This window comes from Bufo bufo, chromosome 2, assembly GCF_905171765.1.
Source record: "Bufo bufo chromosome 2, aBufBuf1.1, whole genome shotgun sequence".
In the NCBI taxonomy this organism is placed as follows: Eukaryota; Metazoa; Chordata; class Amphibia; order Anura; family Bufonidae; genus Bufo; species Bufo bufo.
This window is the reverse complement of record NC_053390.1, coordinates 667,058,531-667,080,750: the sequence shown is the minus strand read 5'-3', so window position 1 is coordinate 667,080,750 and position 22,220 is coordinate 667,058,531. Positions and strand designations below refer to the sequence as shown.

The 22,220-nt window shown below is 44.4% G+C and overlaps 2 protein-coding genes across 2 annotated transcripts in view; one reads left to right on the top strand and one right to left on the bottom strand.

The window, feature by feature from the left end:
* Positions 1-9,706, bottom strand: part of ETFDH (electron transfer flavoprotein dehydrogenase) — a 41,266-nt gene extending 31,560 nt beyond the window's left edge. Inside the window, exons 1-4 of the mRNA XM_040418600.1 lie at positions 9,566-9,706; positions 6,149-6,289; positions 3,373-3,602; positions 272-353 (exon numbers count right to left, since the gene is read on the bottom strand). Coding sequence (XP_040274534.1) covers positions 272-353; positions 3,373-3,602; positions 6,149-6,289; positions 9,566-9,596 — 484 coding nt within the window. The 5' untranslated portion in view covers positions 9,597-9,706. The remainder of the gene's footprint in view (positions 1-271; positions 354-3,372; positions 3,603-6,148; positions 6,290-9,565) is intronic.
* Positions 9,707-9,973: 267 nt separating this feature from the next.
* On the top strand, positions 9,974-21,933 carry C2H4orf46 (chromosome 2 C4orf46 homolog). The gene is made up of 2 exons (XM_040420523.1): positions 9,974-10,123; positions 21,473-21,933. The coding sequence occupies exons 1-2, from the start codon at positions 10,049-10,051 to the stop codon at positions 21,626-21,628; spliced, it is 231 nt and encodes a 76-aa protein (XP_040276457.1). The 5' UTR covers positions 9,974-10,048; the 3' UTR covers positions 21,629-21,933.
* Positions 21,934-22,220: the final 287 nt, after the last annotated feature.

Sequence of the window (22,220 nt, the reverse complement as noted above, 5' to 3'; positions counted from 1 at the left end):
AAACACCATAGACCAGCCAGTGTATAGGACGAGTAATCCAACCACGGCCATGAATGGCGGAGATGGGAATACCCCATTTAAAGCCGCTTTCATTGTGGGGACCACATTATGGGATTTCACGGTCATCTATTCACACTGCCTTCACGGACATGGCTTTGTCCTTCCTGAAGGCATGGCAGATAGGTTCTAAGCCCAAGTCATTGGGTAAGTGTGCATGAGAGCTGACAAGGCCTGTTACTACCTCACATGTGGCTATACAGAGACAACTTACCTGGCAGCATAGGTACTGGTATTCTGTATTTTTCTGTCAGGATTCCAAACTTATCTCCATTCACTTTTGTGTGCAGTGGGGCCTGTGAGAACACGTTTGTGTTCAATGTATTTTGTAAATCAAACACTGGAATATTAACCTCCCACCCATCATGAACCTCAAACACCTCCCCAGCCACAGTAGTAAACTAAAGCCAAAATACATTAAAACACGATGATCATTAAAAGGGTTCTTCAACTGATGATCTGTCTGGAGGATAGGTCATCAGTATCTGATTGTGGGGGTCCGACACCCAGGACCACCACCGATCAGCTGTTTGAGAAGGCAGTGGAGCTCCTGTGTGCGTCGCGGCCTTCTCCCCACTCACCAAGCACAGCGCCGTACATTATGTAGCGGCTGTGCTTGGTATCAAGCTTAGCCCCATTCACTTCTATGGGACAGAGCTGCTCCTAGGCCCCATTACAGATGAATGTGTCGTCACTGGCCTAGGCAAAGCTGAGAGAAGGCCAAGGCGCTCACAGGATCACTGGTGCCTCCACTCCATTAGCCGGGGTCCCTGGTGTCTGACCCCCACTGATCAGATACAGAGGATAGGTCATCAGTATGAAAATCTCGGTAAATCCCTTTAATAATTATTATGTTAGGCTTCTGAGCCTCTGCACTATTCTTGCCATCAGAATGACGAAGCAGATCGGCTTGGCTTTTGTTTAGAATAGAAACCATAACGCAGATGTGAACGGAGCCCAACTGAAGACTTACTCTCAATCTGCCATGGCTATCTCTGCTCAAAGTGAACCTGTTGAAGAGCTCTGTGGTAAGTAGAGAGTAAATCGTGACAGGACTCCTATGAGATACAGTGAGAGTCCTGATTACCACGCCTACACACAGTGATTGACAGCTTTCGCTGTATCAGTGTGTACACAGAAGCTTGTCAATCACCCAGTGTGGGTGGGTCTTATCTAGGAGCCCTGTCAGAATGTATTCTGCTTATGATGCAGAAATCCTGCTCCAAATCATATAAACCTATAAATCACAGAGATCCGCTTCTATCCTGCTCTCAGACAGGACAACAGAAATCACCTGATAACCCCTTTAACCCCTTCCTGATGCAGCGGTTTTCCGTTTTTACTCCCTGCATTCTCAGACTCATCATTTATTTTCCGTTCACACAGCTTTATGGGGGCTTGTTTTTTGCGGGACAAGTTGTACTTTCTAAGGTCACCATTTTATATTGCATATGAGGTAGTGGAAGAAAAGAAAACACAATTTCACCACCGTTTTATGGGTTTTGTTTTTAATGCAAACTGATCCGATTTTAGAATTTTTGTCCCTTGCATTGCCATATTCTGACCCCCATAACTTTTTTTGTATTTATGTCTACGGAGCTGGGTGATGTCTACCCTAGCTGGGTGATGTCTACCCTAGCTGGGTGATGTCTACCCTAGCTGGGGGATGTCTACCCTAGCTGGGGGATGTCTACCCTAGCTGGGGGATGTCTACCCTAGCTGGGGGATGTCTACCCTAGCTGGGGGATGTCTACCCTAGCTGGGGGATGTCTACCCTAGCTGGGGGATGTCTACCCTAGCTGGGGGATGTCTACCCTAGCTGGGTGATGTCTACCCTAGCTGGGTGATGTCTACCCTAGCTGGGTGATGTCTACCCTAGCTGGGTGATGTCTACCCTAGCTGGGTGATGTCTACCCTAGCTGGGTGATGTCTACCCTAGCTGGGTGATGTCTACCCTAGCTGGGTGATGTCTACCCTAGCTGGGTGATGGCTCCGTGTAAGCCTTTTTGATCACTTTTTATTGAATTTTTTTTAGGGAGGTGAAGCGGTGAATTGGCAATTTAGATTTTTTTTCTGTTACGGCATAAACATATTTAGATTTTTCATAGTACAGGCATGTCGGGACTCAGCGGTGCAAATGATCTTTATTTTTATTTATTGTTTATTTTTATTATGGAGAAAGGGGATGATTTTTATATATTTATTTAAAAACATGTTTTTTTACACATATTTTAAGTCCTCTAGGGGACTTTAAACAGGCGATTGTTAGATTGTTTGTCCTTTAAACTGCAATGAATTACCATTGCAGCCTAGGGATTTGCAGTATTTTCCTATGGAGCGTTGCCACCTATAGGCCTCCATAGGAACTACGGCTGTTGTAGCCCAGGATCCTGCAGAGAAAACTGAGGCTACTACAAGGAACAAATGGCTCCCTGATCGCAGGAGAGCCATTCGGAGCGCGGGAGCATGTAACTAATTATCACACAATAAAATGCATGTGCAGCAATTGACAATTTTTTACTGGGAAAAACATTATTCAGATTGTGGCAGGCAATGTGCATTGTACGTCCTGTGTACGTTTAGTTTAAATGGGTTGTGTCACTTCTGCAAATAGTATTTATCATGTAGAGAAAGTTAATACAAGCCTGTAATGTATTGTGATTGTCCATATTGCTTCCTCTGCTGGATTGATTCATTCTTCATCACATTATACACTTCTAGTATCCTTGGTTACGACCACCCTGAAATCCTGCAGCAGTGGCCGTGCTTGTACACTATAGAAAAAAAAACATCAGCCTATTTGCACTCCCATAGTCCCGGCCACCAGAGATGCCAGAGCTTTTTCCTATAGTGCGCAAGCACGGCCACCGCAGATCGATTTCACGGTGGTCAGGACCGTGGAAACAAACAGTGTATAATGTGATGGAAAGATGAATGAAGCCAGCAAAGGAAGCAATATGGACAATCCCAATGCATTAGTAAGGGCCTTGTGTTAACTTTCTGTACATGACAGCTTGCTGAAGAGCGATAACCCCTTTAAAGGAGTTATCCGATCCCTGAAATGCGCCCCCCCCCCCATATGCCTGGGCCCCTCACACACAATGTACTTACCTGGCTTCCCGGCACCTACGTCTCTCCTGGTCCCTGCTGCTTCTCCCCGTGATCATCCTGAGTAGGGGGGTGGAGGTGGGGAGTTGGGGCAGCCAATGGCAGACAGTGACGAGGCCTCCCTAGCATCACCCGCAATGCTTCATGCCACTGGACACAGTTTATAATATCTAGTGAATGGCTCACAATTTATATACAAGTACATACCCCTCTTTCCTTCCAGTCAGGGAACAGTTCCTCCAAGGCTCTTGGCTCCAGACAGGCCCCAGAGAGGGTGTGAGCCCCGATCTGAGATGCTTTTTCCACCAAGCAAACACGCAGCTCCTTACCACTCTCCGCCGCAAGCTGCTTTAACCGTATGGCTGCAGAGAGACCTGCAGGTCCACCTCCAACTACCACCACATCAGCTTCCTCTGCAAACCTCTCCATACTGACACCTAACAAGGCACAAACAAAGCCATTACAATGGACTTTGGAACACTTCAGTCGAAAGAGGTATTTTTTTTTAAACTTAATATTTACGGTATAGAAAACATTTTTTGGTAGAATTTTTGTAAAAATTTAATACAAAATAAACTGTCCTTCTGTAGCAGTCAGCGCAAATGATAAAACCCCCTACTAAAAGGTAGGTAATCCATTGTTTATTGCTGCTGTAAAAGGAAGATGGTATCTGTAGGGTAATCCTCATCATACTAGTATTAGTAGAATAAGGATAACCGTTCTAGTCTATTTTTGATATGCCTAGATAAAGATGCTCACAGCAGAGCATCGCATTGATTTGTCTAATGTGTGATGCTTTAATTGAGTGACAACCCCCCTTTTTGGTCACAGGGATTGTCTGGGAGAGTTAAAGAGCATCTATCGGCATGATCAACCCTATTAAACCAGGCATACAGCCTGGTAGGGTTAAACATGCTGATACCCTTATTATGACTCTCCTTGACCTCATTACTGAGAAAACTGCATTTTTATTTATTTGCGAGTAACCTAACTGGAGCACAGAAGGGCCGGCAAGAGCACTTGGAGCACCAGTTTGTTACACCCCTTCCCCTGGATTGACAGGGCTAGCCTTCTCGTGCCTGCTGCTCTCCTAGCCTCGAGACCTGTGTTCTCCTGCCTGCACTGTATCTTTTGGTTACAGCTCTTGCTCCGTGTTTCTCCTGCTGTGCTCCAAGCAGTGCAGGTTAAAACTGGGCAAAGGCCAAGAGGTGTCATCTTGTGCCTGCGCTGTATCTTCTGGTCTCGGGAGACACAGCGCAGGCACAAGATGACAGGTCTCGGCACTTGCTCAGTTTGAATCTATGCTACTTGGAGCGCAGCAGGAAAAACACTGAGCAAGCGTATGATGCCGACAAATGTAAGAAATATTAACTAGAACTACACAGAAACCTCCTGACACATGCAATACCCGAACAGACTTTTTCATTCAGTATTATGGACTGCTTCATTTTCTCCCCTGCTGACAACCATCGATCAGGTCGCTGCAGGGTTACCTTAGGGAAGGGTAAAACACCCCCATGAATTGGGGCATCCGTTTCATGCCCTTGCTAAAATATCTAGCCCCCAAACTTCAACCCTAAGTAAGGGCTCATGCACACGAACGTATTATTTTTCCATTTCCGTTCTGTTTTTTTATAGGTCCATATGTGGAACCATTCACTTCAATGGGTCCGCAAAAAAAAATAAAAAAAAAAATTACGGAAAAGACTCCGTGTGCATTCCATTTCCGCATGTCCGTTCCACAAAAGAAAAGAACATGTCCTATTGTTGTCCGTTTTGCGGACAAGGACAGGCATTGCTCCAATGGATCCGCAAAAACCATGCAGTCGTGTGCATAAGCCTAAGGCCCCTATCACACGAGCGAGTATTCCGCGTGGGTGCAATGCGTGATGCGAACGCATTGCGCCCGCACAGAATCCGGACCCCTTCATTTCAATGGGGCTGTGTACATGTGCGTTGGTTTTCACGCATCACTTGTGCGTTGCGTGAAAATCGCAGCATGTTCTATAGTCTGCAATTTTCACGCAACGCTGGCCCCATAGAAGTGAATGTGGCTGCGTGAAAAACACATTGCATCTGCAAGCAAGTGCGGATGCGATGCGTTTTTCACTTATGGTTGCTAAGAGATGTTGTTCGTAAACCTTTAGTTTTTTATCACGAGTGTGAAAAACGCATCAAAACGTATTGCACCCCCACGATAAAAACTGAACAACTGAATGTGATCGCAGGCAAAACTGAATGACTTTGCTTGCGAAATCGCGCATTTTTCACTGAACGCATCTGGACACGCTCGTCTGCAAGGGGCCTATAAGCAGAACACAGTATTGGCACAGGTAGACTCTATTAGCTTAAATGGCCACTATCTTGATCAGTGAACTGGTGAATTCAAACGGGGGCTCAGAACCCTATTCTCTTGATTATGGAGGGGCCCAGTATTAAAGGGGTTGTCTCATGACAGACAATGGGGGCATATCACTAGGATATGCCCCCATTGTCTTATAGGTGCGGGTCCCAGCGCTGGTACCCGCACCTATATCGAGAACAGAGCCCCGAAAGTGAAGGAGGGCGCACTGCGATTGCGCAGCACCCCTCCATTCATTTTCTATGGGGTCGGCAAAAATAGCCGAGCGCTGGCTCGGCTATTTCCGTCGAGCCCATAGAAGTGAATGGGAGCGGTGGTCGGTCAAGTTGCACTCCCATTCACTTCTATGGGGAGCCGGCTTGGTGGTGGCCGGAAAAGAGTCCTCCAGCCACCAACTTGCGGGGCTCCGTTCTCTATATAGGTGCGGGTCCCAGCGGTTCTCCTAGTGATGTGCCCCCATTGTCTATGATGAGACAACCCCTTTAACTATTCTATGGATAGGTGATAGATGTGGTTGCTGGGCCAGCACTTTCATGGGGTTAAATGGTAAAGAACAATGAACAATACTTTGCTGAACGATCTAGAAACATGTTCCATCTGCGGGATTTCAAAATCAAATACCTTCCCATCTGTTGTCCTTGTCACGGGGGTGGATGGTATAATGCGTGGTGATTCGTGGCACAGTCGCTGATGCCCATCTCTTGATGCAGAAGGTTGGCACAGACTTCTTCAGTGGTTTCAGGTAAGGTAAGCAATGGTGCGCTGCACGGACACAAGTTGTCTATTATTAATAATGCAGAAAGGAGCCATTCTGTCACTGTTCTGTGAGATGCATGACACCATCAAGTCCGGATCTGTATCCTGGTATCGGTGCACTTTTTGGCGGTATAGAGCTAGCCAGGCCGTGTCCTGACACTAATGACCGAACCGCACGGAGCAGAGCTGAGAAGAAGGGTATGGGGCCTAATGCTGGTCTTGTCTGAATAATATTAACCTCTTAAGAGCCGTGCTAATTTATCTTCTGCATTGTAGGTTTTTTTCTTACCACCTTCTAAGAGCCATAACTTTTTACGTTTTCTGTTCACATAGCCATATGAGGGCATATTTTTTGTGGGACAATTTATATGTTTAAAAGGTCACCATTTAATTTACCATAGCTGAAAAAATACCACAATTCTGTCGTTTGGATTTGTTTTTACGGAGTTTAATGTGCGCTAAAAATGACACGATGATCATATTCTGAGGCTCTGGACAATTACAGCAATGCCAAACGGATATTGTTTTTATTATGTTTTACTGCATTAAAAAATATAAACTTTTGCAAAAAGTTTGGAACCGAACCAGAGTTCGGGAAATGGTTTTTTAAAAGTACAAATTAATTTATGAAGTTATTACCCGAAGTCTCGCGAGACTTCGTGGTAACTTTGGCTCCTGCTCCGTACAGTATTCGAACAAAGTTTTATGCAAATCGACTTTGGATGTTTCATCCGAAGTTGATTCGCTGATCCCTAATCACCATATTTGTTTTTTATGTTTCTGTCTACAGAGCTGTCTGAGGGCTTGTTTTCTGCAGGTTTTTATTGCTACCATTATAGCGTGCGTACAACTATTTGATCACTTTTTATTCAATTTTTTTTTAGGGAGGGGGGCAAGGTGACAAAAAAAAATAAAAATGTTGAATCATGCATTTTTATATTACAGCATTCACGATGCACGATTTTTTTGTCCCCTTTGGGGACTAGAAGATGCGATCTTCTGATCATTTATACCATAGAATGCAATAGAATGATATTGCTGACTATGGGATTTTTACTGGTTGCCTGTCAAGTTGTGCTGTAGGCTTGTCTTAAAGGGTTTGTCCTCTTTCTGATATTGGTAATCTATTATCAGGATAGGTCATCGATATCAGATTGGAAGGGGTCCAACTCCTGACGATCAGCTGTTGGAAGAGACCACAGCGCTGTGTTCTCTTCTCTGTTTACCTGTTGACCATCGACAGCTCCTCCGTCCCATTCAATCGAAGGTGCAATTGTTACTATACCGCTTGCTGATGCAATGTCAACGCCAGCAGGTAAATAGTGATGAGAACTCAGTGCCCGCAGGAGCGCCATAGTCTCTTCAAACAGCGGATCAGCAGAGGGGGCTGGCAGTCTGCCCACTGCCGATCTGACATTGATGACCTATCCTGGGGTTAGGTCATGAACATCAGAACACGGACAACCCCTCTTGGGCAGCTTATTATAACAGGCCTGGGAGCCTTCATAGCAATTGATTGGAGTCCTGCGATTTTGCCACATGATTTGGTGTTTAAGGGGCAAAAAAATATTAAAAATAAACTAAAAAATACATCGTTCCCGCACCGATGTCATACGGGGTCTCTGCTGGTCTCATGCTAACACACAGGAAATGGAAAGAAATGGTCTCTCTACCGATGAGTGACATTGGTGACCCACCTCCGCAGGGATTCCCTGCCATTTCCTGTGTATTCAGATGGGACCAAGAAGCAGGACTGGCCAGGAGAGTAATGTTTTTATTTTTTTTAACCCATTTTGACCTTTTTCTAAAAATTTTATCCCATTGGACAACCCGGCTGCCAGCTTTCTCAGTGCACCTGCGCCGAATACTGAACGGCGCAGGCGCGAGATTTACACAGCAGACAGGGCAGCAGGAGAATCAACACTGCCCTGGCCCTGTCAATCAAGACAGAAGGGCGTGGAAATGAGGTGGGCGAACGGAGCCTCTAGGTGCAGGTGCAACGCCCCCTCTGCTCCTAGAGGCTAATTTGCATATAATAAAAGTTTAAATTACACAAAAACGGGGGCATACTTAAATAAAACAAAATGCAGAGTTAAATTCAGGTGACATTTTCACATCTATAATGTCAGCCTGTTTAATAGCGAACATTGGGGTGACAGAAACCCTTTAAAGAGGTTGTCCTGGGGATCAGCCTGCAATAAAGAACGGCTCATGGCTTACCTGGTAGATCCACCGAAGAGGCCAGTGGTTGGCTGCAGCAGTCAAGTGTTGTCAATGTGACGTGAGCGATGCAGCCTAGTGAACAAAGCCTCGGAGAAGGGTAGGCCAGATAAATAGCGAGCAGTTCTTTACTGCAGGCTGATCCAGTGTCCTCCTTTAAAGGGGTTTTCGAGAGTTTAAAGAGCTTCTCCGGGCTGATGACCTAGGTGCCCGGAGTGGGATCAGATGTTGAGGATATTTCATGCTACATTGTCTTCGGTGCAGGGGACGTGTAAGGACAGAAGATAACTGATCAGCTCACAGCATTAGGTCGGTGTATCATAGATCAGGGAAATGATTGCGTTATCTACATAAACCACAGAACCACCTTACGTGCATGTTCACACAGAATGGAAACATATACATAGTATTTTTTACTGCAAACTCCACAATCTGCATGTCCGGATGCACATTTCGTCCTGGAGTTGCAGCGGATTTCTCCCTATACAGTGCAACAGGTGAAATCCGCAGAAAGAGCTGACTGATTTAAGATCCGCGCTGCAAGTCAACCTCTCTACGTGTGCGGATGAGATCTGATACCTCGAGCACTGGGCGCAGAACATGCTGAGAATAGGGTGTAGGCCACACCTGCAGGTTATATAGCACAGTTGTGTAACTACTACTCCCATGATCTGTAAACTGGCAGATGAGGGGAGGAGCAGTCAGAAAGAGAGAGGTGTGTGGCAGGAGAAATGCCACCCATGTAACAGCACACACATAGGGTCTGGGCTGCTGACCTTTCCCCTACATCCCCGGTGTGGCCGCTGGGGGCAGCACTGAGCTCGTCTATTTACTACAGGGCCGGGCAAGGACACACTGCATGGCTAGTCCTAGTCCGCTGACCCCGGGCACAGGTCACCAGTCAGGCCCGAGGGAGCTGGAGCGCACAAGTAGCCAGGGGCTCCGCTGTGTGGAACTACACATCCCGGCATGCCTTGGAAGACAGACCCGAATGCTGGGAGTTGTAGTGTCACAACAGCTGCACGAGTACAATTGACAGCTGCTAGACAGACACCCGCTTACCTTGCACCGTATACCTGCAGACAGATATCATGGTGACGGCGGAGTATAGGTTCACTATACTGGGGCAGCTGCAGTGCTCCCAGCTCACTGACTGATCTGAACTGCGCACTACAGAGAGCTTCGGGGGAAAAAAACATCGACTGCGCCTGCGCGAACAGAGCTGTCAGGAAATGTAAAGCAGCCTTTACTAGTAGTCACAATCGAGATAAATCACAAGGTGTGATAAGTATATGCAGCGCCCTCTGCCGCCAAGACACTGAAATTACCACTAACAGCAAACTATCAATAATAACTGCCACAGAACTGTCAACTGTTCACGGTGGTATAATAAAGTTATTTCAGAAAAAAAAAAAAATCCATAGAAAACGTTTCCTATTGGCAAAGAAACTCTAGCTCTGTGATTGGCTGCAGCGGGATCGCTCCGCGCCTGTTTTGAAGTCTGGGGGACTTTTACCGGTTGCCACGTTTAGGGGATTTTGGTCCATGGCTAAAGCGGTGCAGGGGGCGCGGGGCGACCCACAGGAGCTGCTGGAGGAGGTGGAGCTGCAGATAGATGATGTAAGGATGGTGCCTGGTGGGCGGATATGTCTGTGCTGGGGTTCACATCACTGTATTCTTTCCGTATCCGTCAGAAGGACAGGTAAAGAATCGGATCCATAGGGCTGGGCACTCCGTATCACGGATGCAGATCCATTGCGTTAGTGGTTCTGTGGAAGCCTCGACTGGACGCACTAGGGATAGAAGGTCCATACCGCTGCACCGCAAAGAAATAAGGCATGTAACGTGGATCCTGGACTCATTCAAGGCTACATGCACACGAACGTGGTTTGTTTCCGTGTCCGTTCCGGTTTTTTTGCGGATAGGATGCGGACCCATTCATATGAATGGGTCCGCAAAAAATCGTGTGCTGCCCGCATCAGTATGTCTGTTCTGTAGCTCCGCAAAAAAAAAAATAGTGCATGTCCTATTTTTTTCTAGTTTGCGGACAAGGATAGGCATTATTATAAATGGATCCACAAAAAAAACGGATGCCATACGGAACGTCATCCATTTTGTTTTTTTGTGGATCCTCAATTTGCAGACCGCAAAACGCATACGGTCATGTGCATGAGGCCTAAATGAGTTTGCATCCCAAAAAGGCATGCACTAGTACCGTGCATTGCAGACCACTATCTGCAGTCCGCAGCATTGTGTGCATGAGCCCTTAGGCTGAGTTCACATCTTTAATTTTTCATTGTTCTGATCCGTCAGAAGAGCAGAAAAAAACAGATCCTGTGGCATCAGTTATGCACATTTGGCATGCATTTGAGCCATTTCCATCTGAGATCCGCTTTTATAGGGTACTTTCACACTAGCGTTTTTCTTTTCCGGCACTGAGTTCCGTCCTAGGGGCTCTATACCGGAAAAGAAATGATCAGTTTTATCCTAATGCATTCTGAATGGAGAGATCAGGATGCATCAGTTCAGTCCCCCTTACGTTTTTTGGCCGGAGAAAATACTGCAGCATGCTGTATTTTTCTCTCCAGCCAAAAATCTTGAACACTTACCGGATCCGGCATTATTTTCAATTGAAATGTATAAGTGCCGAATCCGGCACCAGCGGGCGTTGATCGGAACCCGGTGCCTGCTCAAATCATTGAGCAGGCACCTTGGCTAAATGCGCGGGGGGCGCCCCGTGTCAGCGATCACTGCAAACCGCAGGTCAATTCAGACCTGTGGTTTGCGGCTGCTGGCGGCGGTGCCATCGGGTCCCCATGCGGCTGTAGGGGGGGACCCGATGGCATGGAAGGCAGCACGATACCTAAGGAAGGCATCGCGCTGCCTTCCGGTGAAGAGCCTGTGAGATTCAGCCCCCTGGATCTCACAGGCCGGAAGCTGTATGAGTAATACACACAGTATTACTCATACAGCCAATGCATTCCAATACAGAAGTATTGGAATGCATTGTAAAGGATTAGACCCCCAAAAGTTCAAGTCCCAAAGTGGGACAAAAAATAAAGTTTCCCCCCCAAAAAATTAAAAGTTTTAAGTAAAAATAAACAAAAATGTAATTTTCCCCAAATAAAGTTAAAAAAAAATGGTAAAAAATAGGGTGGGGGGAAGTATACATATTAGGTATCACCGCGTCCGTATCGACCGTCTCTATAAACATATCACATGACCTAACCCCTCAGATGAACACTGTAAAAAATAAAAACTGTGCTAAATAAACAAAAAGTACAACAGCAAGCGATCAAAAAGGCGTTTGCCCACCAAATCAGTACCAATCTAACCGTCACCTCATCCCGCAAAAAATGAGCCCCTACGTGAGACAATCGCCCAAAAAATAAAAAAACTATGGCTCAGAATATGGAGACACTAAAACATCTTTTTTTTTTTATCGACCGTCTCTATAAAAACATCGCATGACCTAACCCCTCAGATGAACACCGTAAAAAATGTAAAATAAAAACTGTGCTAAATAAACCATTTTTTGTCATCTTACATCACAAAAAGTGTAATAGCAAGCGATCAAAAAGTTACACGCACCCCAAAATAGTGCCAATAAAACCGTCATCTCATCCCGCAAAAATCATACCCTACCCAAGGTAATCGCCGAAAAACTGAAAAAATTATGGCTCTCAGACTATGGAAACACTAAAACATGATTTTTTTTTTGCTTCAAAAATGAAATAATTGTGTAAAACTTACATAAATAAAAAAAAGTATACATATTAGGTATCGCCGCATCCGTGACGACATGGTCTATAAAAATATCACATGATCTAACCTGTCAGATGAATGTTGTAAATAACAAAAAAATAAAAACGGTGCCAAAACAGCTATTTCTTGTTACCTTGCCTCACAAAAAGTGTAATATAGCGCAACCAAAAATCATATGTACCCTAAACTAGTACCAACAATACTGCCACCCTATCCTGTAGTTTCTAAAATGGGGTCACTTTTTTTGGAGTTTCTACTCTAGAGGTGCATCAGGGGGGCTTCAAATGGGACATGGTGTCAAAAAAACCAGTCCAGTAAAATCTGCCTTCCAAAAACCGTATGGCATTCCTTTCCTTCTGCGCCCTGCCGTGTGCCCGTACAGCGGTTTACGACCACATATGGGGTGTTTCTGTAAACTACAGAATCAGGGCCATAAATATTGAGTTTGGTTTGGCTGTTAACCCTTGCTTTGTAACTGGAAAAAAATTATTAAAATGGAAAATCTGCCAAAAAAGTGAAATTATGAAATTGTATCTCTATTTTCCATTAATTCTTGTGGAACAGCTAAAGGGTTAACAAAGTTTGTAAAATCAGTTTTGAATACCTTGAGGGGTGTAGTTTATAGAATGGGGTCATTTTTGGGTGGTTTCTATTATGTAAGCCTCAAAGTGACTTCAGACCTAAACTGGTCCCTAAAAATTGGGTTTTTGAAAATTTCTGAAACAATTCGAGATTCGCTTCTAAACTTCTAAGCCTTGTAACAACATCCCCAAAAAATAAAATATCATTCCCAAAATGATCCAAACATATAGTAGACATATGGGGTATGTAAATTAATAACTATTTTTGGAGTTATTACTATGTATTGTAGAAGTAGAGAAATTGAAAGTTAGAAATTTGCAAATTTTTCCAAAATTTGGGTAAATTTGGTATTTTTTTTTTATAAATAAAAATGAATTTTTTTGACTCAATTTTACCAGTGTCATGAAGTAAAATATGTGACGAAAAAACAATCTCAGAATGGCCTGGATAAGTCAAAGCGTTTTAAAGTTATCACCACATAAAGTGACATTGGTCAGATTTTCAAAAAATGGCCTGGTCCTTAAGGTGAAATAAGGCTGTGTCCTGAAGGGGTTAAAGGGGTATTCTGGTTATAAAAAGTTATCCTCTATACACAGGATATGGGATAATTATCAGATTGGTGGGGGTCCTACCACTAGTACTACCGCCAATCACAAGAACGGAACCCCTCTGAAATGGACGGAGCAGCTCATCGGAAAAGTTGGCCGCTGCTACATTTATTTCTATGGAAGTGCCGGAGATAGCCGAGGGTTGTACTTTACTATCTCAAACAAATGGAGACATTCATCTCCTCAGGTGCCATGGCCACAATAGACACTCCCAGGGAAAGCTGCCTCTGAGGCAGATCTCCCCGGGAGTGCTGAGCCTGTATGGCTTTCTTGAGCTGAAATTATGGAATCCGATATCTGCAATAGCCTGGGTCTCCCTGAAATAACCCAGCCTATCTTAGCTGTTGTTTTTATGGAGGCCTCCAGGTGGCAGGGCTCTATAAGAAAATAGCAAATCTGCAATACATTAAAAAGTTTTTAAAAATTTCAAAGCATCCCCCTTTCCCATAATAAAAATTAACAATTTAAAAAAATATATCATAGGCATCGCCGCATCCCAATATGTCTGAACTATTTAAAATATTTATCCCTTCCTTTGAACACCGTACTGGAAAAAATAAAAAATAAATGGACAATTTGCAGTTTTTTCGTCGGTTCACCTCCCTAAAGAAATTGCCTAAAAAGTGACCAAAAAGGCATGTACACTCCAAAAGGGTTTCCATAAAAACTACAGATCACCACTCAAAAATTGAAACCTCACACAGCTCCATAGATGAAAATGTAAAAACAGTATAGGGGGTCAGAATATGCCAGTAAAACGAAAAAATGTTTTCCAGAGTTTTTATTATTTCCCCCCAGTACTAAAACACAAGTAACACTATATACCGTATTTATCGGTGTATAACACGCACTGGCGTATAACACGCACCCTTTATTTTAAGGGAAATTTCAGGAAAAAAAATTAAATTTCAAATTGTACTGCTATGGGGTGGGGGGATCTGTGGATGGAACTGTTATGGGGGGGATCTGTGGATGACACTGCTATATGTCATCCACAGATCCCCCTCATAACAGTGTCCCCCAATACACCGGGCCTCTGCTCACCGAAGTATTTATAAACGTGAATCCTTATCCTGTTATTAAGCTGCCCTCTCCCATTTTCCCATGTTCCCCTGTATCCCCACAGCACTTACGATTCACACGCTTCCATAGCAGGCAGAGCGGATAGCACCAGTAACGTCACTCACTGACGTCGCGCGTCTGCTCCGCCTGCTTCATTCATAAAGGGGGCGGAGCAGGCGCTCAACGTCAGTGAGTGACGTTACTGCTGCCGTCCGCTCTGCCTGCTATTGAAGCTTAAGTAAGTGCTATGGGGATACAGGGGGGACATGGGAACATGGGAGAGGGCAGCTTAATAACAGGATAAGGATTCACGTTTATAAATACTTTGGTGAGCGGCGGGGCCCGGTGTAAGAGTACAGTGACTGCACCGGGCCCCGCCCCTAGTTACGGACTCCAGCCCCTCCTCTCTCCCGGCTCATACAGCGCAATGAATATCGGCGTATAACACGCATACATGATTTGCCCCCTATTTTCAGGGGGGAAAAAGTGCGTGTTATACGCCGATAAATACGGTAACTGTGGCATGGCTGTAATTGTGCTGATGCAGACAATGAGTGGAACAGGTCAGTCTTACCACCTAGGGAATGCAGAAAAATGAGACCCGTAAAACTATGGCGCAGTTGCATATCGTTTTTTTGTTGTTTTTTTCCCACCAGTTTCGCCACATTTGGAATTTTTTTTTCCAGCTTCCTACTACATTGTATGCCATATTAAATGGTGGCATTAGAAAGTGCGCCTTGTCCTGCAAAAAACAAGTCCTCATACAGCTATCTGAATGGGAAAATAGAAAAGACGTGGTTCTGGAAAGGTAGGGAGTAAAGAATGAATGCAGTAAATGGCCTGGTCCTCTAAGGCCTAGTTCACACGACCGTATGGCTTTTATTGTTTTTTGCGGTCCGTTTTTCACGGATCCGTTTTTGAGTTCCGTTGTGTTTCCGTTTTTCCGTTCCGTTTTTCCGTATGCCATGTACAGTATACAGTAATTACATAGAAGAAATTGAGCAGGCCATAACATTTTCAATAGATGGTTCAGAAAAAACGAAACGGAAGACATACGGATGCATTTCCGTATGTGTTCCGTTTTTTTTTGCGGACCCATTGACTTGAATGGAGGCACGACCCGTGATTTACGGCCAAATATAGGACAAGCTCTATCTTTCAACGGAACGGAAATACGGAAACGGAATGCATACGGAACACATTCCGTTTTTTTTGCGGAACCATTGAAATGAATGGTTCCGTATACGGACCACAAAAAAACGGCCCGTACACTCGCAAAAAAAACGTTTGTGTGAACTAGGCCTAAGGGTTAATCCACTGCCATCAGTGGAATAGAGGGCATTTTGGAAGATGAGGATTTTTTTAAATTAGGCCAGACGACTCCTTTAATAAAGTGGTCAGGCTGTTCTGCACTAGCTTCGGCACCCGGACCTTTGTGCAGTGGACAGACCTGGTTACTGCAGTGCTTCTCCTAAGGAAGCCGCGCTGCGCTAACCAGCTCCATCCACTGCACGACGGACAGCTGATTGGCAAGGTGCAGGGTGTTGGATCCCTGCCAATGAGATAGGAATGGCCGGTCCTGAGGATGGTAATTAAATAACTAATCAGCCGGCCGCACGGGATAGAAGTAATCTCCACTTAAAATCCAAAAGAAATCCCAGCAGTCGTGTCTTGAATAATCGTGGTGTTTTATTGCATCAAATCAATATGTCCTACAACCAGGACGCGTTTCGGCAAGCATGCCTTTATCAACAGGCGAAAGTGTACTCAAAGGAACAGGTATATACACTGCGTGCAGAATTATTAGGCAAATGAGTATTTTGACCACATCATCCTCTTTATGCATGTTGTCTTACTCCAAGCTGTATAGGCTCGAAAGCCTACTACCAATTAAGCATATTAGGTGATGTGCATCTCTGTAATGAGAAGGGGTGTGGTCTAATGACATCAACACCCTATATCAGGTGTGCATAATTATTAGGCAACTTCCTTTCCTTTGGCAAAATGGGTCAAAAGAAGGACTTGACAGGCTCAGAAAAGTCAAAAATAGTGAGATATCTTGCAGAGGGATGCAGCACTCTTAAAATTGCAAAGCTTCTGAAGCGTGATCATCGAACAATCAAGCGTTTCATTCAAAATAGTCAACAGGGTCGCATGAAGCGGGTGGAAAAACCAAGGCGCAAAATAACTGCCCATGAACTGAGAAAAGTCAAGCGTGCAGCTGCCAAGATGCCACTTGCCACCAGTTTGGCCATATTTCAGAGCTGCAACATCACTGGAGTGCCCAAAAGCACAAGGTGTGCAATACTCAGAGACATGGCCAAGGTAAGAAAGGCTGAAAGACGACCACCACTGAACAAGACACACAAGCTGAAACGTCAAGACTGGGCCAAGAAATATCTCAAGACTGATTTTTCTAAGGTTTTATGGACTGATGAAATGAGAGTGAGTCTTGATGGGCCAGATGGATGGGCCCGTGGCTGGATTGGTAAAGGGCAGAGAGCTCCAGTCCGACTCAGATGCCAGCAAGGTGGAAGTGGAGTACTGGTTTGGGCTGGTATCATCAAAGATGAGCTTGTGGAGCCTTTTCGGGTTGAGGATGGAGTCAAGCTCAACTCCCAGTCCTACTGCCAGTTTCTGGAAGACGCCTTCTTCAAGCAGTGGTACAGGAAGAAGTCTGCATCCTTCAAGAAAAACATGATTTTCATGCAGGACAATGCTCCATCACACGCGTCCAAGTACTCCACAGCGTGGCTGGCAAGAAAGGGTATTAAAGAAGAAAATCTAATGACATGGCCTCCTTGTTCACCTGATCTGAACCCCATTGAGAACCTGTGGTCCATCATCAAATGTGAGATTTACAAGGAGGGAAAACAGTACACCTCTCTGAACAGTGTCTGGGAGGCTGTGGTTGCTGCTGAACGCAATGTTGATGGTGAACAGATCAAAACACTGACAGAATCCATGGATGGCAGGCTTTTGAGTGTCCTTGCAAAGAAAGGTTGCTATATTGGTCACTGATTTGTTTTTGTTTTGTTTTTGAATGTCAGAAATGTATATTTGTGAATGTTGAGATGTTATATTGGTTTCACTGGTAAAAATAAATAATTGAAATAGGTATATATTTGTTTTTTGTTAAGTTGCCTAATAATTATGCACAGTAATAGTCACCTGCACACACAGATATCCCCCTAAAATAGCTAAAACTAAAAACAAACTAAAAACTACTTCCAAAAATATTCAGCTTTGATATTAATGAGTTTTTGGGGTTCATTGAGAACATGGTTGTTGTTCAATAATAAAATTAATCCTCAAAAATACAACTTGCCTAATAATTCTGCACTCCCTGTACAGAGAGATAATACCGCCCATCATGACGTCATACGCCCAGAGGGGGCGGACCAACATAAAGATCACGAAATTAAGAAGCAATCAGAAGGAATAAATGAGTTAGAATATCTCAATTAAACATAACAATTGCCATATTATCAGGTGTGAGATCCCTCAATGGATTTTAGATGTCTGAAAGAAAGAATAAAATCATAAACTATATGAATAAGTCCCACGTCAAATATGTATGATCTCATAATCCCTGTTGAGGCCCCTAGGGTGCAGAGTGTCCAACGTATGGATCCAATAAGCCTCTCTACGTAAGGGCAGTTTCTTTATATCACCACCTCTCCTCCTCCTGAGGATAGGTCAACGCTTCTAATGGGTTGGACAACCCCTTTAAGAATACAAGATGAGTGCTGCTAGGGGGTTTCAGTCTTGAAGGTTGTTGTGTTCCGAATGTTTCTCACTGTGTGTTCTTTTCAGTATAAATAATAATTTCCATTGCTACCCATTCCAAGATCTTTAATGGCCGATATGAAGTCTGCCCAAATATTTACAAGAGCGGTTATTAATGTGGCTAGATTGCTAAATAATACTGAAATGCGTTAACACTTCAGCTCTTCATTGCTGCTGAATTATTGCTTATTACTAAAGTTATTGCTTATTACTAAAGTTATGAAGCTATAAAATATGTACCTTAGTGTTAAGTGATTGGTTACTAATATTCATTTAAAGCGGTTGTCCAGGTTTAGAGCTAAACCCGAGCATAACCCCTTCACTCATTCAGCATGCTCCCCCCAGCCCTGCACTGCATTGCGCAGGGCAAGATCTTTTTCTTTTCCTCCGGTGACGTACCTGGCTTTTCGTGGGTATGCTAGGCAGAGGTAAGCACGTGGATTTCTGCGAGCCCCATTCAAGTGGATGGAACTGATTTAGGCCTCTTTCACACGTGCGCGATTTCTGCGCTGGTGCAATACGTGAGGTGAACGCATTACACCCGCACTGAATCCGGACCTATTCATTTCTATGGGGCTGTGCACATCACCGGTGATTTTCACGCATCACTTGTGCGTTGGGTGAAAATCGCAGCATGCTCTACTTTTTCACGCAACACAGGCCCCATAGAAGTGGATGCGGTTACTAGGAGGCTATCGGGACCTGATCATTATTATTTTCCCTTATAACATGGTTATAAGGGAAAATAATAGCATTCATAATACAGAATGCTTAGTAAAATAGGGCTGGAGGGGTTAAAAAAAAATAAAAAATAATTATTTAACTCACCTCATCCACTTGTTCGCACAGCCCGGCTTCTCTTCTGTCTTCATCTTTGCTGTGCAGCAGGAAAAGGACCTGTGGTGAAATCACTGCGTTTATCACATGGTCCGTCACATGATCCATCACCATGGTGATGGATCATGTGATAGACCATGTGATGAGCGCAGTGATATCCTTTTTTTTTTTTTGCGGACTGCAAAACGCATACGATCGTGTGCATGTAGCTCTAAACATAGTTTTTCCTCCTTCTGCAAAAGAAAATAACAAAGGTACCATTACATTCATGTATAGGTGTGCTACAGAGCCATGTAAGTGCTGTATATGGCCATATGGTGGTGACAGACTCCCTTTAAATAAACCTCCTATTACTTTCTATTGATTATTTGTCAGGATTGCAACTGAAAGTGTGGAATCTTCTTTTTTTTTTTTTTCCCCTGGATGGAGATGTGCAGACATCTGCTCCTTCCCATCCAGCAAGAAATACAGAACAGATGCTCTTTTGGCACGTTTTTCCATAGAAGCCTGTGTATCAGTTAAAGCGATCACTTTGATGTGCGAGAGCCCTGACAATGAAGATGAAAGGACTGAGCCAGATAGCTGTTTCATCCTAATTATGGCGCGACCAATAGAGTAAGAACTAACAGGATAGATCATCATCATCTAATCGGCGGGGGTCCGACACCTAGGACCCCTGCTGATCAGCTGTTTGAGAAGGCAGCGGCGCTGGCAGTAGCGCCGCAGCCTTCTCGCTGTTTACCGCAGGCCCTGTGACAACATAACTAGTATCAATGGCCTGGGCAGGGCTAAGCTCTGTTCACTTTAATGGAGCTTAGCCACGCCCAGGCCAGTGATACTAGTCGTGACGTCACTGGGCCTGCGGTAAACAGCGAGAAGGCCGCGGCACTACTGCCAGCGCCGCTGCCTTCTCAAACAGCTGATCGGCAGGGGTCCCGGGTGTCGGACCCCCGCCGATTAGATGCTGATGATCTATCCAGAGGATAGATCATCAGTTAAAAAAAACCTGCTGAACCACTTTAATACAAGCCACTTACTAATGTATTTTTGTTATCCATATTGCTTCCTTTGCTGGCTGGATTCATTTTTCTATCACATTATACACTCCTCGTTTCCACGGTTATGACCACCCTGCAATCCATCAGTGGCGGTCGTGCTTGCACACTATAGGATAAAGGGTCAGCCTCTCTGGTGGCCGGGACCATGGAAGGGCATTTAGGTTAGTGCTTTTTCCTATAGTGTGCAAGCACGACCACCACTGATGGATTACAGGGTGGTCTGTAACCATGGAAACGAGGAGTGTATAATGTGATAGAAAAATGAATCCAGCCAGCAAAAGAAGCTGTATTTGACCCAATTGGGAAGAGAGGTGTGACGTTTGCCTTGATGATTCATGGTTTTGGAGAAATAAAAACTTGGACAGCAATTGCTTAGTGCTAAACTGCAATGTGTGATTGTGGGCATATTACTACACGAGTGACAGAGGCATGACGGGGCTTGACGAGTATGCATTTCTTTTACCAGCCACTGTTTATGTCCTATGATTTGGGTTATTTGGATGCTAGGCTACTTTCACACTAGCGTTTCTATTTTCTGGTATTGAGATCCGTCATAGGGTCTCAATATCGGAAAAAATGCTTTAGTTTTGTCCCCATTCATTGCCAATGGGGACAAAACTGAACAGAACGGAATGCTCCAAAAAGCATTCCATTCTGCTTGGTGGGGCTCCCATACCGGGGAGCAAACCGCAGCATGGGATGCGGAGCAAGACGTCATGACCCACAATGCAAGTCAATTGGGACTAATAGAAAATGGACCAGTCCCCCATTGACTTTCAATGGAGTTCATGACGGATCCGTCTTGGCAATGTTAAAGATAATACAACCGGATCCGTTCATAATGGATGCAGATAGTTGTATTATCAGTAACGGAAGTGTTTTTGCTGATCCCTACATGTCGTAGTCTTATTTCGGCCGCCTCTCGGCATGTTTGCCGTGCTGCCTCAAGAACACCGGCCCGCCCCCATTATAGTCAATAGGGCTGGAGCGGACCTCTGGTGACACGCGTGCCCTAGCGGCAGCACATCCGGCAGGCTGTTCACCCACTGGAAAAGCCTGGGTCATGCAAGTCTTGCTCCGCATCCCATGACGCTTGCTGCGGTTTGCTCTCCGGTATGGGAACGCAACCAAATGAAACAGAACGCATTTTGGAGCATTCCGACCTGTTCAGTTATATTTTGTGACGGATCTCAATCCCGGAAAATATTAACGCTAGTGTGACAGTACCCTTAGTGAGTTGAAATGACAGTTTGTGTTTTTCTTTGCAGGCTGCCTTTTCACTGACAAAGCTTCTTGAAGCAACATCTGCTGTGTCATCTCAGGTTGAAGAACTAGCTACCAAGTGCAAAGAGAATGCCCGCTTTCTGAAAGCTTGGAGAGACCTTCTGAAGGAGGGATATCAGTCATTGCAACCCCATCCTTAATCTTCAAGTGAACTTAAAGAACCTTCAGTATTGCTTTAGCAAGCAAGGATCAGAAGTTCAGCCTCAGAAATAATGTATCTGATATGTTTTATGTCTGATTGGGACAATTTTGGAAATATTTAGCCTTGCCATTTGGATGAGTGCCGTTTCTTCCTGAGCACGGTGCACTTTTCATTGCTGCAAAGTGTTTTTCTATACTGACTCTTCTGAAGCGATTACTTTTATGTTAAAGCTACTGTACCGAAAAGTTCTCTGTGGTTGAGCTTCTTGTTGACTAATTGTTCTACTGTGTGTAACCGTATTCACTTCCGAGCTTTTGAAATAAATCAGCATTTTCTATGGTTTTATTTTTTATTTATTTTTTCATGGACAAATTGTGATTGCCTACGCAAAAGGACAGACATTGTCCCAAAAATGCAGGAATTTCGAAAACCTCACCCCACCCCTAAATAAATAGTATCAATTATACACTGCTCAAAAAAATAAAGGGAACACAAAAATAACACATCCTAGATCTGAATTAATTAAATATTCTTCTGAAATACTTTGTTCTTTACATAGTTGAATGTGCGGACAACAAAATCACACAAAA